Source organism: Haematobia irritans, chromosome 2 (genome assembly GCF_050003625.1).
Source record: "Haematobia irritans isolate KBUSLIRL chromosome 2, ASM5000362v1, whole genome shotgun sequence".
Taxonomy (NCBI): Eukaryota; Metazoa; Arthropoda; class Insecta; order Diptera; family Muscidae; genus Haematobia; species Haematobia irritans.
The window spans coordinates 38774944-38794920 of record NC_134398.1 but is presented as its reverse complement, the minus strand read 5'-3'; the positions used below and the strand labels follow the sequence as shown (position 1 = coordinate 38794920).

Genomic DNA, 19977 nt, shown 5'->3' with positions numbered 1-19977 from the left:
AATTTTTGTCAAAATTTTATTTCTATATAAAATTTTGTCAAAATTTTATTTCTATATAAAATTTTGTCAAAATTTTATTTCTATATAAAATTTTGTCAAAATTTTATTTCTATAGAAAATTTTCAGAAAAAAATATTTCTATAGAAAATTTTGGAAAAATTTTATTTTTATAGAGAATTTTGTTAAAATTTTATTTCTATAGAATATTTTGTCAAAATTTTATTTCTATAGACAATTTTTGCAAAATTTTATTTTTAGAGAAATTTTTGTCAAAATTTTATTTCTATAGAAAATTCTGTCCAAATTTTATTCCTATAGAAAATTATGTCAAAATTTTATTTCTATAGAAAATTTAAAAAAAAATTATTTCTATAGAAAATTTTGTCAAAATTTTATTTCTACAGAAATTTTGTCAAAATTTTATTTCTATAGAAATTTTTGCAAAATTTTATTCCTATAGAAAATTTTATCAAAATTTTAATCCTATAGAAATTTAAAAAACAAAAATTATTTCTATAGAAAATTTTCTCAAAATTTTATTTCTATAGAAAATTTTTGCATTGCAAAATTTTATTTCAATAAAAAATTTTGTCAAAATTTTATTTCTATAGAAAATTTTTTTAAAATTTAATTTCTATAGGAAATGTTTGCAAAATTTGATTTCTCTAGAAAATTTTTGCAAAATTTTATTCCTATAGAAAATGTTGTCAAAATTTTATTCCTATAGAAAATTATGTCAAAATTTTATTTCTATAGAAAATTATGTCAAAATTTTATTTCTATAGAAAATTAAAAAACAAAAATTATTTCTATAGAAAATTTTCTCAAAATTTTATTTCTATAGAAAATTTTGTAAAAATTTTATTTCTATAGAAAATTTTGTCAAAATTTTATTTCTATAGAAAATTTCTCTAGAAAATTTTGTCAAAATTTTATTTCTATAGAAAATTTTGTCAAAATTTTATTTCTATAGAATTTTTTTTTTAAATTTTATTTCTATAGAAAATTTTGTCAAAATTTTATTTCTATAGAAAATTTTGTCAAAATTTTATTTCTATAGCCAATTTTGTCAAAATTTTATTTCTATAGAAAATTTTTTTAAAATTTAATTTCTATAGGAAATGTTTGCAAAATTTTATTTCTCTAGAAAATTTTTGCAAAATTTTATTTCTATAGAAAATTTTGTCAAAATTTTATTTTTATAGAAATTTTTGTCAAAATTTTATTTCTATATAAAATTTTGTCAAAATTTTATTTCTATATAAAATTTTGTCAAAATTTTATTTCTATAGAAAATTTTTAGAAAAAAATATTTCTATAGAAAATTTTGGAAAAATTTTATTTTTATAGAGAATTTTGTTAAAATTTTATTTCTATAGAATATTTTGTCAAAATTTTATTTCTATAGACAATTTTTGCAAAATTTTATTTTTAGAGAAATTTTTGTCAAAATTTTATTTCTATAGAAAATTCTGTCCAAATTTTATTGTTGTTGTTTTTTTATTTCAGCTTAAAACCATACATTGACTAAACTACAAGAGTAGCTTAACCAACAGAGGAAAAGAATGTTTGTCAAATTTATTTGGGCAAAGCCCTATAGACTGCAAGATGGTTGGATGGACGCACGTTTCGGAATTACCACATTCCTCATCAGCATCCTCTACTTGCAGCAAAACTATCAACCAATTATCAGAATAAATTCAGGCAGTTTATTAAACCCAACAAAAACCACACTTGAACCCTCCGAAAAAAGGTTTTACATTGATAGCCGGCTTATGCCAAATAAATTCGAAACAAACATATCTCTTTTCCTATGCCACTGTCAAATCATCGATTTGAATTCACATGATGATTGACAGTGGCATAGGAAAAGAGATATGTTTGTTTCGAATTTATTTGGCATAAGCCGGCTATCAATGTAAAACCTTTTTTCGGAGGGTTCAAGTGTGGTTTTTGTTGGGTTTAATAAACTGCCTGAATTTATTCTGATAATTGGTTGATAGTTTTGCTGCAAGTAGAGGATGCTGATGAGGAATGTGGTAATTCCGAAACGTGCGTCCATCCAACCATCTTGCAGTCTATAGGGCTTTGCCCAAATAAATTTGACAAACATTCTTTTCCTCTCTTGGTTAAGCTACTCTTGTAGTTTAGTCAATGTATGGTTTTAAGCTGAAATAAAAAAACAACAACAATGCTTAAAGAACAAAACCAACAATAACAAAACAAAACAAATGGAAAAAGAAGAGGAGGCACGCTCAAAATAAACCCAGCCATGTGAATTCAAATCGATGATTTGACAGTGGCATAGGAAAAGAGATATGTTTGTTTCGAATTTATTTGGCATAAGCCGGCTATCAATGTAAAACCTTTTTTCGGAGGGTTCAAGTGTGGTTTTTGTTGGGTTTAATAAACTGCCTGAATTTATTCTGATAATTGGTTGATAGTTTTGCTGCAAGTAGAGGATGCTGATGAGGAATGTGGTAATTCCGAAACGTGCGTCCATCCAACCATCTTGCAGTCTATAGGGCTTTGCCCAAATAAATTTGACAAACATTCTTTTCCTCTGTTGGTTAAGCTACTCTTGTAGTTTAGTCAATGTATGGTTTTAAGCTGAAATAAAAAAACAACAACAATGCTTAAAGAACAAAACCAACAATAACAAAACAAAACAAATGGAAAAAGAAGAGGAGGCACGCTCAAAATAAACCCAGCCATGTGAATTCAAATCGATGATTTGACAGTGGCATAGGAAAAGAGATATGTTTGTTTCGAATTTATTTGGCATAAGCCGGCTATCAATGTAAAACCTTTTTTCGGAGGGTTCAAGTGTGGTTTTTGTTGGGTTTAATAAACTGCCTGAATTTATTCTGATAATTGGTTGATAGTTTTGCTGCAAGTAGAGGATGCTGATGAGGAATGTGGTAATTCCGAAACGTGCGTCCATCCAACCATCTTGCAGTCTATAGGGCTTTGCCCAAATAAATTTGACAAACATTCTTTTCCTCTGTTGGTTAAGCTACTCTTGTAGTTTAGTCAATGTATGGTTTTAAGCTGAAATAAAAAAACAACAACAATGCTTAAAGAACAAAACCAACAATAACAAAACAAAACAAATGGAAAAAGAAGAGGAGGCACGCTCAAAATAAACCCAGCCATGTGAATTCAAATCGATGATTTGACAGTGGCATAGGAAAAGAGATATGTTTGTTTCGAATTTATTTGGCATAAGCCGGCTATCAATGTAAAACCTTTTTTCGGAGGGTTCAAGTGTGGTTTTTGTTGGGTTTAATAAACTGCCTGAATTTATTCTGATAATTGGTTGATAGTTTTGCTGCAAGTAGAGGATGCTGATGAGGAATGTGGTAATTCCGAAACGTGCGTCCATCCAACCATCTTGCAGTCTATAGGGCTTTGCCCAAATAAATTTGACAAACATTCTTTTCCTCTGTTGGTTAAGCTACTCTTGTAGTTTAGTCAATGTATGGTTTTAAGCTGAAATAAAAAAAACAACAACAATGCTTAAAGAACAAAACCAACAATAACAAAACAAAACAAATGGAAAAAGAAGAGGAGGCACGCTCAAAATAAACCCAGCCATGTGAATTCAAATCGATGATTTGACAGTGGCATAGGAAAAGAGATATGTTTGTTTCGAATTTATTTGGCATAAGCCGGCTATCAATGTAAAACCTTTTTTCGGAGGGTTCAAGTGTGGTTTTTGTTGGGTTTAATAAACTGCCTGAATTTATTCTGATAATTGGTTGATAGTTTTGCTGCAAGTAGAGGATGCTGATGAGGAATGTGGTAATTCCGAAACGTGCGTCCATCCAACCATCTTGCAGTCTATAGGGCTTTGCCCAAATAAATTTGACAAACATTCTTTTCCTCTGTTGGTTAAGCTACTCTTGTAGTTTAGTCAATGTATGGTTTTAAGCTGAAATAAAAAAACAACAACAATGCTTAAAGAACAAAACCAACAATAACAAAACAAAACAAATGCAAATTTTATTCCTATAGAAAATTATGTCAAAATTTTATTTCTATAGAAAATTTAAAAAAAATTTATTTCTATAGAAAATTTTGTCAAAATTTTATTTCTACAGAAATTTTGTCAAAATTTTATTTCTATAGAAATTTTTGCAAAATTTTATTCCTATAGAAAATTTTATCAAAATTTTAATCCTATAGAAAATTAAAAAACAAAAATTATTTCTATAGAAAATTTTCTCAAAATTTTATTTCTATAGAAAATTTTTGCATTGCAAAATTTTATTTCAATAAAAAATTTTGTCAAAATTTTATTTCTATAGAAAATTTTTTTAAAATTTAATTTCTATAGGAAATGTTTGCAAAATTTGATTTCTCTAGAAAATTTTTGCAAAATTTTATTCCTATAGAAAATGTTGTCAAAATTTTATTCCTATAGAAAATTATGTCAAAATTTTATTTCTATAGAAAATTATGTCAAAATTTTATTTCTATAGAAAATTAAAAAACAAAAATTATTTCTATAGAAAATTTTCTCAAAATTTTATTTCTATAGAAAATTTTGTAAAAATTTTATTTCTATAGAAAATTTTGTCAAAATTTTATTTCTATAGAAAATTTTTGCAAAATTGTATTCCTATAGAAAATTTTGTCAAAATTTTATTCCAATGGAAAATTATGTAAAAATTTTATTTTTATAGAAAATATTGTCAAAATTTTATTTTTATAGAAAATTATGTCAAAATTTTATTTCTATAGAAAATTTTGTCAAAATTTTATTTCTATAGAAAATTTTGTCAAAATTTTATTCCTATAGAAAATCTTGTCAAAATTTTATATTTTTTTATTTTTTTTTTTTTTTATTTTATTTGGTATTCATATTCGCTACAATTCACATACTTAAACTAATAGCCTCAGCGCCCATATTGGCATATTTGAGGCAAGTAGGCAATCTAACATATCTTTTGCAATATATGAATTTTATAATTATTCTATTTTATCCAATATGATAATAATTATATTTCATACAAAACTAAAAAATTATTACTCGATACTACTTTAACTTTCTTTCATATCAAAAGTGTTTCTAGAGACTCAAAGAGATACTTCTTACAAGCAGATTTAAATACTGAAATATTTGGAACATTTTTCATAGTAGAGGGTAAATCATTATATAGAACACATCCCGCAAAATCTATTCTTTGCTTGGTTCTCTCCAATCTACAACGAGGCATTCTCAGATTTTGTCTACTCCTGGTATTCAAGATACTTTGATTCTGAGAGAATGATATAACACGATGACCAATTCCATTAAGTGACTTATATACGTAAATTAACAACTGGTATTCATGCAAACCAAAAACAGGGAATATTGTTTTTGCAATATCCTTATAGAGTGCAAGGGTTGAATATGTCAATGGCAAATTGTAAATACATTTGAGAGCTCTATTTTGCATACGTTGAAGTGATTTCAAAGAACTACTATTTTTATTACAGGCATATACAATAGCCAAGTAATTTAGGTGCGTTTGGATTAAGGTCTGGTATAACATTAATTTTGTCTTTAAAGATAGTTTATGCCTTAATTTGAATAAGATTCCAATTGCTGGCGCAATTTTTCTCTTAATATCACTAATGTGCATATCCCACGCTAAAGAACTCTGTAGCGTAATCCCTAAATATCTGACACAGTGACTTTCATTAATCAAACGCCCATCAACATAAAGGCAAAAATCGCCGTTGCGTGCTTGAGAATGTGGTCTGAACCGAATCACCTTTGTTTTACTTGGGTTAAGTAACAATCCATTTAATCGGGCAAATTCAAATATTAGGGCGGAATCCCGTTCCATTAGAGCCCTCAGGACAGTGTCACTTTTATATGGGTAAAACAAGCACACATCATCAGCAAACATATACAACTTTCCTGCAAGTCCAAGATTCTTAAGATCATTCAAATAGATTGAAAACAATAATGGTCCCAATCCACTACCCTGGGGAACTCCATATTTGACGTCACCTATAAAGCTCCTAGCAGTATTAAGTTTCACATATTGTCTCCTATTCGAAAAATAACTTCTGAATAGTAACAGTTCATTGCCTCTAACACCGTAAAATTCTAACTTCTTAACCATAACACCATGGTCTACTAAGTCGAAAGCCTTAGTAAAATCAAAGAATATCCCAGCTACACCTTTGAATCCGTCATCAAGACCCTTACAAATATACTGCACTACACTCAAAACAGCATCTGCTGTCCCACAGCCTTTTCGAAACCCAAACTGGAAATCATACAATAGTTTGTTGGTCTCAAGATAAGATGAAAGTTTCTCAAATAAGATTCTCTCAAATATCTTGTCGATTGCTGAAAGAATCGTTATTGGTCGATATTTATCTAGACTGGATGCCCTAGGTTCCTTTGGTATTGGAACTACCTTATGCATCTTCAATACATCTGGATACTCAGAAGAACTTTTCATCTTATTAAAAATTTCTACCAAGACCGGAGCTATTTCCTCAGCACATTGTTTCACAAACTTCGGAGAAATGTTATCATAACCCGTACCCTTATTTACGTCTATGGATAATATAACATTAATAATATCCTCTAATGTAACATCATCAAGTTTAAATACATTCATAACCGCAGAAAGTGTCCTGAGAGAATTAATGTTATCATTAGGACAAACTAAAATCTGTCCCTTAAGATCCGAAACAGCAGTAAGAAAATATCTGTTAAACGATTCAGCCATTGTCTCATCACTCATTACATTTCCCTCAGAATCATTGAGACTAATTCTATCTGTACCTGATCTACCAATAACATTATTAATGAAAGTCCAACACTTCTTTGGATCATTTCCAAAACGACTTAAATTCTCTCTATAATACTCCTCTCTACACTTCCTATTTGCATATCTCACAATCTTACTTATCCTTTTCAAAGCATCTTCAATCCTTTTTCTCCGTCCCAACCTTCTCCTCTCTCTCAACAATTTCTCCTTAAAAATAATTAAATTCTGAAGATTTCTGCTGACCCAAGGTGTCAATTCAAAGCGCATTAGTTTCCGCGCCTTCTTCTCCGTTTTAGAATCAATAATTGCCCTCTCCATACTATGAATCAACTTCTCCGTAAGTCTAGACGCATTCAATAATCCATAATTCTCCGGTAAGCTAGTTTTCAATACCTCTTTTGCCTTCTCATAATCATAGTAGACTCTGGATACTTCAACGTGCTCCTTCGAATAATTTCTAGAAGAGAATTTACACGATATCATATTGTGATCTGAAAGTTCACATTCGATCGAATCGATATACAAACTTTCAGCAAAATTGCTAAATACTTGATCAATACTAGATCCACTTCCAGGTCTTGTAACCAAATCATGACCATTGTCACAATCAAAGTTCTGAAACAAATTCAATATATCAACAAAATTGGGATTTCGAAAATAATCAACATTGGAATCTCCAAGTACAATAATTGGGTTTTGTGCATTATTACTCAACAGCACATCCATCATATTCATAAAGTTTGATACACAGCATTTCTGTGACCGATAAAAAGATACAATTTTCAATTTCCTGTTATCTATTTTATAATTTTGTAGTGTTATAGCAATAATTTCAACGAAACATTCACTTTTACAAATATCTAAAGAAAATTGCAAATTCTCCCTTATATACAATGAAGTACCACCATATTTATCATCTCTGCAACAATGTATACTTGCATAGCCAGGTATCTTATATAGTTGTAGCAACTCTTCACTAAACCATGTCTCCTGAATTGCGATAATATCTGGGAGTTTAGAACAGCTAGACATCAGCAATTTAAATTTATTAAATTTGTCAATCGACGAAACACTTCTGATATTGATACTAATAATATTAAAATAATTGGAACTTAAGCCGCTGGTATACTCAATGAAATTTGAAAACTTTTTGAAATATTGATTTTTAATCATAATTACTTTTAATTTTTTTTTTTTTTTTAACTAAAATATAAACAAATTACAACATATTATTTGATCTTGCTGGAGACTGAAACTCTGTATCTTCATCGTCGTCATCACCTGGTTCTTCATAGGGTTCTCTGTTGTGCACCATTGATCTTCTACCCCAGTGTTTATTTGTTGTTGCATCCAATAACATTTTGTCCACATCTTCCTCACATCTGACAATCAGCTGTCTTGAGATTTCGCTCTTCTTGCAAATAACTCTGCCATCTCTCACATATATGTATTTAAAACCAATATTTTTAAGCGCTTTGGCATAATAAAAGAGATTTAATGTCTCTTTGCATAGATAGTCGTTGACATAAATATTCTTTGTGCTTTCCTTCTCTTTCAATTTTGACCTAGCAGCCATCAACTTCTCTTTATGACCACCCTCTTTGAATTTCACAACAACAGATTTCAATTCGCTCTGTCCACCTTTACGAGCAAGGAAATATGCATCCACAACAGAATTAGTTTCTATATTCACTCCAACACTTTCAGAAAGACTCATCACGGCATCTATAGCTTTTGTATTACTATCCACATTCAAGCCAGATATGATACAGTTGTTTTTAACACGTTCATCATGAAGAATTTTCATAGAATATTTAAGTGTTCCAATTTCTGTTTTGAGTTTCTTATTTTCTCTTTCAAGCATACAAATTTTCTTCTTATTATCGGTAACATCTTTAAGCACTTCATCGAACTTTGCGGACATAAAATTAATCGAGTCCGTCAATCGGTCAATTTTTTCTAGTTTTTCCAGTTTTTTTAATTGGGATTTTATTTTAATTAGTTCTCTTTTTACACCTTCATCTCCACTTTCGTCCTCATCTTCTTCTTCTTTTTTGCAATTGCAACAAATGTATATCTCTTCCTCATTCTTCAGTAACCTCTCAAACTCTTTTCTGGTTAAGCCTGAGCAACGAAAATGAGAATTCTTTTTACACTTATCGCATTGTATAAAATCATCACTTTCTTCTTTGATTTCTTTTTTGCATTGACCGCACATCAATTTTTTATTTGCAATACTTCTGCGAGAAGACGGTTTACCCATTGTTTTTGATAATTTCTGAATTGCAGATGTTTTAATTTATTTGCGTAATGTTTTTTGTATAATATTATTTAAGTTTCCCCCAAATAAGAAAGAAATTAAAATTTACAACAGGAGCACTGCGAAAAAACACGTCTTTGTTCAAGTGTTGCCTACTTTTTTCTATAGAAAATTTTTTTAAAATTTTATTTCTATAGGAAATTTTTGCAAAATTTTTTTCTATAGGAATAAAATTTTGACAAAATTTTCTATAGAAAAAAAATTTTGACATAATTTTATTTCTATAGAAATTTTTAAAAAAAATTTATTTCTATAGAAAATTTTGTTAAAATTTTATTTTTATAGAAAATTTTGTTAAAATTTTATTTCTATAGAAAATTTTGTCAAAATTTTATTTCTATAGAAAATTTTTGCAAAATTTTATTTTTATAGAAATTTTTGCCCAAATTTTATTTCTATGAATATTCTGTCCAAATTTTATTCCTATAGAAAATTATGTCAAAATTTTATTTCTATAGAAAATTTTCAAAAAAAATTATTTCTATAGAAAATGTTTGCAAAATTTTATTTCTCTAGATTTTTTTTGCAAAACTTTATTTCTATAGAAAATTTTCAAAAAAATTTATTTCTATAGAAAATTTTGTTAAAATTTTATTTTTATAGAAAATTTTGTTAAAATTTTATTTCTATAGAAATTTTTGTCAAAATTTTATTTCTATAGAAAATTTTTGCAAAATGTTATTTTTATAGAAATTTTTGTCAAAATTTCATTTCTATAGAAAATTCTGTCCAAATTTTATATCTGTAGAAAATTTTGTCCAAATTTGATTTCTATAGAATTTTTTTGCAAAATTTTATTTCTATAGAAAAATTTTGCAAAATTTTATTTCTATAAAAAATGTTGTCAAAATTTTATTTCTACACAAAATTGTCTAAAAATTTTATTTCTATAGAGAATTTTGTCAAAATTGTATTTCTATAGAAAATTTTGTCAAAATTTCATATCTATAGAAAATTTTTGCAAAAATGTTATTTCTATAGAAAATTTTATCAAAATTTGTTGTTTTCTATAGAACTTTTTTTATTTTCCAAAAAATCTCATGGACATACTAGTCAAAAAGCTTAAAGATTTTTTCGCTTATTTACCTGTAGTATAATCACTTCCCACTAGACAGGCAAGTTGTATTAATTTCTGACGATCACAATTGAAATCTTTCTCAATTTGCTCCGAACGAAATTCCATAACATGTTTGTTTTGGGCAAAGAAATTTTTATACACAGTACGACCACCAAATAACCAAATATCACTATCATCAGTTATGGTGCCATTCGTTAGCTCTACTATATCAAGGAAAGCACATTGAGCTTCGGCCTCCATGGGGGCCACAATATATGGTACTCCGAATAGCCTTAACAATTCTTGGCAATCCGAATTCATGCGTTGTGTTATTGACATAGACATACGATCCTGTCGATTTCTTTCATTTTCCAAATCACGTCTATCTTTGGCCAAACTTGCAGCTAAATTATTCAATTCCTCAGATGTTTTGTTGGTTTTCAATAAGTCTGCGGCTTCCTGGATGAGATCTTTTTCGTTGATAGGTTTTAAAATTTCAATGCCATCTTCGGAGTGGTGGTTATTTTTATCATCTTCTGATGCCCTAGTATTCTCTGTTGTAGCCGCTTCAAATAAAGATTTGCTGGCTTTCGATAACTTTTTGCCCGATGAAGGTGAATTGCTGCCACTATTACTACTTCCCGATTTGGGAGTTTTTTCTTTCTTCACAAAGTATGGTGACTTCACTTTGGGCGTTTCTTCATTATCTTCGGAAGGTTTATCTGGAGTCCTTTTGACCACATAATTGACATTAAAAAATTCTGTTATTGCATGATTTTTAGATGGTGTCCGGAATTTTGGTGATTTACCAGCACTTCCTGACTTTATACCAAAGCTTATAGGCAATGGTGGTGTAGTGGGTCTTTGATTGTCATCACTATCACATATTTCGATAATTTCTTTCTTAACACTATTTTCCTCTTGCGGTGTGATTTCTTCATCAGATAGTTCTATAACTGAATTACTTAATTTAATTTTATCCAAATCAATCATTTTCACTTCCTCCACTTGTTGCTTTAGTTGATCTAGAATTGAAAGGATTTCTTCTTTTTTACTATGATCTATGGATTTGAGTTGAACTTCAGGTTTACTATCCTCTGGACTTTTAGGATCACTTTTAATTATGGGCGGTGTTTCGGGGATAATACATTCATCACCTTCTTCAAGGTGTTTGATATACTTAATGGGTATTTTTGGCTTAAGTTCTATCGAAGAGTCTGGGGAATTCAATTTTTTATCTAGCTTGGATTGTGAAGAGATTTGTTCCATAAAATCTGGAGTTTCTTCAATAATACATTCCTCTTCATCTGTCTTGAAAACATCTGCAAATATATCATCATCTTTTGCTATAGCTTTAGTTACATCTACAGTAATACAAAGCGCTGGCTCAGATGGTGTTGGCTCAACCTCTTCAAAATCGGAATCCGTAGAATCAGAATCATCGGTAACTTGTAAACGAATTTCTTGACTCTCATTGGGAATACTGTCTGGTTTTAATGGGACGATATTAGGTTTCCTTAAAAAAAGAGAAGAGAGGAAAATGATTTAAGATTACATTAAATCACAAATTTATAAAATAAAGCTTTCAAAATTAAAAAATAATCTTCAATATAGATAATCTTCATTGGATTTTTTTGCAAATCTAATCAAATTGACTAACACCTTGGGATGAAAGATTGAAGACACAAGATACATTAGGAACTGGAATATTGCATACATTTAAAATAAAACGAACGGGGAAATGCTTTTATAGCGATACATTCCTCTCGAACTGAGTGATACTTCAATTGTGACAAAGTTTTCTATAGAAATAAAATTTTGAAAATTTTTTTTGACAAAATTTTGACAAAATTTTCTATAGAAAGAAAATGTTGACAACATTTTCTATAGAAATGAAATAAAAATAAAATTTTGCTATAGAAATACAATTTTGACAAAATTTTCTATAGAAATAAAATTTTGACAAAATTTTCTATAGAAATAAAATTTTGACAAAATTGTACTATAGAAAGAAAATTTTGACAACATTTTCTATAGAAATAATATTTTGACAAGATATTGCTATAGATATAACATTTTGACATAATATTGCTATAGCAATAAAATCTTTACAAAATTTTTCTATAGAAATAAAGTTTTGACAAAATATTGCTATAGAAATAAAATTTTGACAAAATTTTCTATAGAAATAAAATTTTGACAAAATTTTCTATAGAAATAAAATTTTAATTTTACAATTAATTATTCTTCGAGCTTTATGGACAAAGTAGATCATGGAATTTGATCAATAGAAGCATTGAAAATTCCTTGATCTACTTTGTCCGTTAAGCTCGAAGAATAATTAATTGTAAAATGAAGATATCATGCTTTTGGACGTTAATCGCCTTTTTCAGTATCAGACTAACATGAAAAATAAGAAATAAAAGTTTGACAAAATTTTCTATAGAAATAAAATTTTGACAAAAATTTCTATAGAAATAAAATTTTGACGAAAATTTCTATACAAATAAAATTTTGACAAAATTTTCTATAGAAATAAAATTTTGACAAAATTTTCTATAGAAATAAAATTTTGACAAAATTGTGCTGTAGAAATAAAATTTTGACAAAATTGTGCTATAGAAGAAACATTTTGACAAAATTGTGCTATAGAAAGAAAATTTTGACAAAATTTTCGATAGAAATAAAATAATAAAAAACGTCAACAATTTCAAATGCAATTATAATTTTTCAAATGCATTAAACAAAAGACCATCAAAATCTTATCGACTAATCCTATGAATTAAGTCACACCACCAGATAATACAATAAAAGCCCAAATTTAAAGCATCACAGATAAGCCCAGCAATATATCCTCTATCTATGATGTACTAAATGTTATGACAAGGTATAAAAGCGCTTCGCAATTTATAATTCATAAGTAGTCTTTAGGCATTAGATCTGATCATTGAGTCGTCTTAAATTCGTGGACTGTTTGTGATTTTGTTTGAAATTGTTAACGAGGACAACGACCATGAAAATTGCCATCACTTTATTGGTGATTATTGGACTGGTTTCTGCCAATCTTTTCTATCCCAAAAAGGAAACCAAATATGCCGATAAGGATGTTTTGGCTAAGCAAAAATTCCTTTTCGAAATCGTCTATCGCGTAGAAGATCATTTGTTCTTTGAGGAATATATCAAATTAGGCAAGACTTTCACCTACAACAAGGAAGACTATACGGTAAGTAAGGAAGTAGGAATACAATCCAAGGAATCCAAAATCATTTTTCCATAAACAATTCTTGTCTCCTTCTTCCTTAGTTCCCTGAACACTATAATGGTGAATATATGGAGAAATTCTATAAGGCCTTCAAATACGGAGTTACATTGCCCAAGGGTGAATTCTATGGTGCCTTAGTTGAGTCTCACTTCGAGGAGTTGTATGGCTTATTCGATTTCTTCTACTATGCCACGTCATGGGAAGTCTTCCAACGTAATGTCTGCTGGGCTCGCTTGTATGCCAACGAAGGTGTCTTTGTTCATGCCTTAACATTGGCCGTCATCCATCGTCCCGATTTCGAAGGCTTCATTTTGCCCACCATCTATGAAATCTTCCCTCAATATTTCTTCAATAGCAAATTTGTCTTCGAAGCTGAGAAATTTGATTATGATGTCTGGAGCAAGTATATCATGTACGAAAAGGAATACAAGGACTCCTTGTACAAGGACTACTCGAAATACTTCAAGGAATACGATCACTACTACAACTACATCTACACCAAGGACTTCAAGACCTATCAATGGTGGAAACTCATGGGCTTGGGTGAACACTGGTACAGCGAAGATAATTTCTTCTTACGCGATAATGTTGATCATGTCAACAAGAACTCGAAATACTTGGATATGATTAAGGATGTTAAGAAATTCTGGATGCCCGTTGATTATACCCGTGACCTTTACTTCTTCAATCAGGAATCTGAATTGTCCTATTTCACCGAAGATGTGGAATGGAATTCTTTCTGGTATTACTTCAACTTGTACTATGCTCCATTCTTGAAGGGAGAAAGCTTCGGTCGTCGTGGTGAATACTATTTCTATGTTGTCCGTCAAATGTTGGCCCGCTACTACTTTGAGCGTTTGTCCAATGGTTATGGTGAGATCCCAGAATTCTCCTTCTTCACTGAAGTCGAATATGGCTATGATCCCCAATTGATCAACTACAACGGTGTTGGTTTCTCCTACCGCAAGAACTACTTCGAATATGAAACCTATGGCGATTTTGAATATGTCCACAAGATTATGGGCTTCTCCAAGCGTATTGAGGATATCATTACCCAAGGCTATTATGAAACCGCTGATGGCAAGAAGATCGATTTGCATAAACCTGAAGCTGTAAAATATCTGGGAGATCTGATGCAAGGCAATGTTGATAACTTTGACAAATACTTTGCCACCTTCTGGTACATCTATGCCCACTCCTACATGGCTGATGTTGATGATAGCTCTTACCATGTCCATCCCAATGTTTTCTTGAACTATGAAACCATGTTGCGTGATCCTGTATTCTATCAATTCTACAAAAAGTCTCCGATGTATTCTATAAATTCTACGATTTTGTTGACTCTTACACTCACGAGGAATTGTACTTCCCTGGTGTTGAATTCCAGGAGGTTAAGGTTACCGATTTGGTTACCTACTTCGATCTGTACGACTTTGATGTGACCAATTTGTTGAACGACAAACCCACTTTTGTTGATGGTCAATTTGTTTGGGACAAGACTTTGTTGGCCCGTCAATCGCGTCTCAATCACAAGAACTTCGAATTCGAATACAGCATTAAGTCAGACAAGGATCAAAAGGTTATTGTCCGTGCTTTCGTTGGACCCAAATATGATGAATTCGGTCATATCATCCCATTGAATGAGAACCGTGAAAACTTCTTCGAAATCGATGAATTCTACTATGAACTCAAATCAGGTATGAATACCTTCAAGCGTAGCTCCAAGGACTTCTACTGGACCACTGATGATCGTACCACCTACACAGAATTGTACAAATACGTTATGTTGGCCTATGAGGGTAAATACGAATTCCCCTTGGATTACTCTGAACCACATTGTGGATTCCCTGATCGTTTGGTGCTCCCTCATGGTTGGGCCAAGGGTTTCCCAGTACAATTCTTCTTCTTCGTTTATCCCTACACCGCCTCTTACGAACCTTATTCCCACTTTGATTACAACTCTTGTGGTTTTGGTTCAGGCGTTGGTCACATTGATGAATATCCTTTCGGTTATCCTTTGGATCGTGAAATAGATGAATTTGACTTCTTTGTACCCAACATGTACTTCAAGGACGCCAAGATCTATCATCAGGATACCTTTGAGAAATATTATGACCATAAATATGAAAAATTCGGACATTTCGATTATGGCTACTACTATAACTTTTAGTTTGGTAGTTATAGGGAAAAAGAACTTGAGAAATTTAGAATAAGATGCAATAATGAAAATATAAAAAAATAATAAAGCAACCCGTGTAAGATAGCAAAATTTGTGTTTGGGTAAGCGGTAACGGGGACGTATGAAGGAATCTCCAAAGATTCTTTAATATGAGAAAGTGTATTTGAAGAAACAATTATTTATAAAAGTATCATTGAAATTCTGATTCTTTAAAAACACATATAGGGGAAACTTCTGATATAGTAGAAATCCCTCCACACCAAAGTTCCAGTGGTTGAAGAATATACAACATTACAACTAAACTATACAAATAGATTTCGATGATCGGGAACTTGGATGATTTGAAGATGGGTTTTTACATTCGATAAGTTTCTTTAAAAAATCAGCGATTTTATCGGATATTGTAGAAACTGGTGTTTTGTAATGTGTACGAGTTTCGATTAATTTCTGTATTCAATTGGCAGCTACTCCCTTGGTTATTTTACGGTTGAACTGATCAACGTCTCACACAAGTCTAAGTACGAACACTATTACCGAGCACGCAACTACTGTCATTGGAGGCATTGAAGAGGATTCACACCATCAACAAATCATTTCCGAACGATCATTGACAACCGGCTGTCACTGAAGACATGAAGTTTCCAGAAAATGCCTGGCAGGTTTCAGGAAATACCTTAGTTCTACAGCGACGAAGATGACTAATTCACCAATCTACGATCACACCAAAATTTACCAATTCATGGGTTATCGATCATCTTGGTTATATCACCATGAATGGCGAATCTCTCTCTGTTATCAATGCTTCAACGCGCTTGATTGAGAATTACAACCATGGTTACGTAGAACAAAAATTTTGACAAAATTTTCTATAGAAATACAATTTTAACATCATTTTCTATAGAAATAAAATTTTGACAAAATTTTCTATAGAACTAAATTTTGACAAAATTTTCTATAGAAATAAAATTTTGACAAAACTTTCTATAGAAATAAAATTTTAACAAAATTTTCTATAGAAATAAAATTTTAACAATATTTTCTATAGAAATAAAATTTTAACAAAAATTTCTATAGAAATAAAATTTTAACAAAATTTTCTATAGACAGAAAATGTTGACAAAATCCATAGAAATAAAATGTTGACAAAATTTTCTGTAGTTAAAAAATTTTCTATAGAAATAAAATTTTGACATAATTTTCTATAGAAATAAAATTTTGACAAAATTTGCTAACTAAAATTTTCACAAAATTTTTTTTAGAAATACAATTTTGACAAAATTTTCTATAGAAACAAAATTTTATTTTGTAGTTGTTGTATGGTTGACCTTTAAGTTTAATTATTTGTAGAGTTTGTAAGGCTTGAGGTCATGTTTTAATAAAACAAAATAAAATCTTAGTTTTTTTATAGTGTTTTATTATAAATTCTTTCCAATGTTTCGAACACCATCGTTGTCCGTCCTCAGGGAAATTAAATTTTTAATAAGACAAAGTGACTTGCTCGCCACTGCGTTTGAGTTTACACTGACAAAATTTCCTATAGAAATACAATATGGACAAAATTTTCTATAGAAATAAAATTTTGACAAAGTTTTCTATAGACATAAAATTTTGACAAATTTTCCATAGAAATAAAATGTTGACAAAATTTTCTATAGTCAAAAAATATTCTATAGAAATAAAATTTTGACAAAATTTTCTATAGAAATAAAAATTTGACAAAAATTTGCTAACAATTAAAATTTTCACAAAATTTTTTATAGAAATACAATTTTGATAAAAATTGCTATACAAAAAAACGTTAAAACCAATCTGGACATATGGAATTGAACTTTGGGGTACAGCAAGCAACTCAAACGTTGAGATACTGCAAAGATATCAATCTAAAACGTTAAGGATGATTACAAGTGCACCGTGGTTTATGACCAACAAAAATATACAGAAAGATCTTGATGTCCCAATGGTTCGAGATGTAATACGAAAAAGTAGTACAAATTACCTCAATAGACTAAGTAACCACTCGAATATTCTAGCTATAACTCTCCTTGATGATACAAATGAATTAAAAAGACTGAAAAGACTTAGTGTACTCGACTTGCCCTTTTTAACTTAAGTCAAAATTATATGTATATATAGTCTGCAAATTTCATGGTATAAAAGTTATGTTTTTATGATATTAATTTTGTTTTTGAACAATTTCATCTAATGATTTAAGCTTAACATGTATTGTAAATTCATCCAACCAATTTGCTTAATATTTGTGTATTGTAAATAGATTGCAAATAAAGACATAAAGAAAAAAAAAAGAAATCCAATTTTGACAATATTTTCTATAGAAATAAAATTTTGATATTTTTTGATTTCAGCTTAAAACCATGCATTGACTAAACTACAAGTGTAGTTTAACCAACAGAGGAAAAGAATGTTTGTCAAATTTAAAAGGTTTTGCATGATAGCCGGCTTATGCCGAAATAAATTTGTACAAACATATCTCTTTTCCTATGACACTGTCAAATCATCGATTTGAGTGCAGTTGGCTGGGTTTATTTTGAGCGTGCTTCCTCTTTTTTTCCTTCGTTTTGTTTTGCTATAGTTGGTTTTGTTCTTTAAGCATTGTTGTTGTTCTTCGATTTCAGCTTAAAACCATGCATTGAATAAACTACAATTGTAGCTTAACCAACAGAGGCAAACATTTTCTATAGAAATAAAATATTGACAAATTTAAGAAGAATTTATCTATACTCACTCATCATTGATATCTCCAACTAGGCGTTCAATATCCACAGTTTCATCCATGTTATCATCGACTTGAGTCTTCTCTAAAATGCCATGTACTTCATCCTTATTCATGCCAGCATATTCGATCATATAAGCACGAGCTGGACCTTTTGCAGCATTTTGTAAATGCTTCCGTTGATCTTTATTTAATTTTAGCACTTCATCCGAATCATATTCATAATCCTTTTCATCATAGACTTTGTCATCCTCTTGTTCCAGAGATAATGTAATGGCTAATTCTAAATCAGCATCATATTCCTTGCCCAGTTTTTTATTTTCATTGGCAGTGTCTGTGACTTCACTTCCTTTGGAAGTAGATGGTTTATTGTCTTCACTTAAACGTGCAAAATCATTTTTTATTTCTTCAGTTTTGCTTTCTGAATCTTCCTCCTCAATAGATTTCTTCAATTTCTTTTTTAAATCTCTGACCAGCAGAAATCTTGTATTTTCGCTCGAGGAAATTTGTTTTGTTGCTTTCTGTAATGTTTCCGATTCTAAAATACCTTCCTCAGTGAAAATATTTGTCAGTTCCGTGAAAGTCAATGCATTATCATTGCCCATTTCTTGTTCGGCTTCTTCCAAGCAGACTTGTACATCTCTACGTTTCAATAAACGTTTCATTTGAAATACACTAAAGTCATCACTACGTGATGGTAACTCATGTAAACGACCCCAAGACGATTGCTTGCGAGTTTCTTTAATGTCCACCAAAATGTCATGACGAACATCTGCTGGTAATTGCTTGAATTCGTTACTTCTAACATCTATAGCTAAAATGTTGCTATTATAGGCATTACGGGGATTGGACTCATCAAAGGAACTTTCATCCGTGGATACTGAATTTGTTGTATACTCGTCATTCGAATAGAAAGAATCATCGAACGAATCATTCATACTGCTGTCACCTGTTGTGTTAGCTTTCTTTGAACTTTCTGGTAATTCGGGTAATTTGAACATATCATCCATGGTATCCTCTTTTTTTGCTAGTTTCTTTTTGGACGGTGATGTCAAGAGCTGTTCGGCATTTGGACCCAAAGCCTGCAGCACAACCTTTTCCTTAGCCAATGATTGAAGGAGTAGATTTTGTATGCGGTCTGCTTCGGTACTAAGTTTACTACGTTGTTGTTGACGGCGAGCCTATAAATATTCTGCATTAATGAAAATATTCCTACACGCCACATGTAATCTTACTATCGTGTCCCTTTTTAGCTGGGGTACACATCCATCAAAAACAAATACCGGTTTAACGCGGTAGTACATAAGCTTACAAAGCCTATGGAATAAACCCAATAGATGTGCATTATTTAGTGCAGCTCCCTTGTTGTCTTGGAATCCCTTGACCACCTGATGTAGCCAAATGCTGACATCTGAAAATGTGTTATCTTGTGAAATAGCCGGTAAAAGAAAAACAACAAAAACTTACCAACAGCCAATATTTTCCCTTCCAATGTTTCCACTGGTACCGGCTTACCACAGGGTTCTATTAGTTTCCAAAGACCAGTTACTCCCATTGTGGATAATAGTGATAAATATGTATTTCAATTTCATCTAAACTCAAAGTAAAATAAACTTAGATGGGGATCGATTGTTTTGTTTTTGGTAAAT

At 30.3% G+C, this 19977-nt stretch overlaps 1 protein-coding gene and 1 pseudogene across 1 annotated transcript in view; one reads left to right on the top strand and one right to left on the bottom strand.

Moving 5' to 3' along the window:
• The window catches only part of mus201 (rad2 superfamily protein mus201), a 21791-nt gene extending 1814 nt beyond the window's left edge, over window positions 1-19977 (bottom strand). The window contains exons 1-4 of the mRNA XM_075293797.1: window positions 19796-19977; window positions 19564-19739; window positions 18341-19509; window positions 10186-11672 (exon numbers count right to left, since the gene is read on the bottom strand). Of these exons, the coding sequence (XP_075149912.1) occupies window positions 10186-11672; window positions 18341-19509; window positions 19564-19739; window positions 19796-19883 (2920 nt within the window). The 5' untranslated portion in view covers window positions 19884-19977. The remainder of the gene's footprint in view (window positions 1-10185; window positions 11673-18340; window positions 19510-19563; window positions 19740-19795) is intronic.
• On the top strand, window positions 12881-15687 carry LOC142223990 (arylphorin subunit C223-like; annotated as a pseudogene).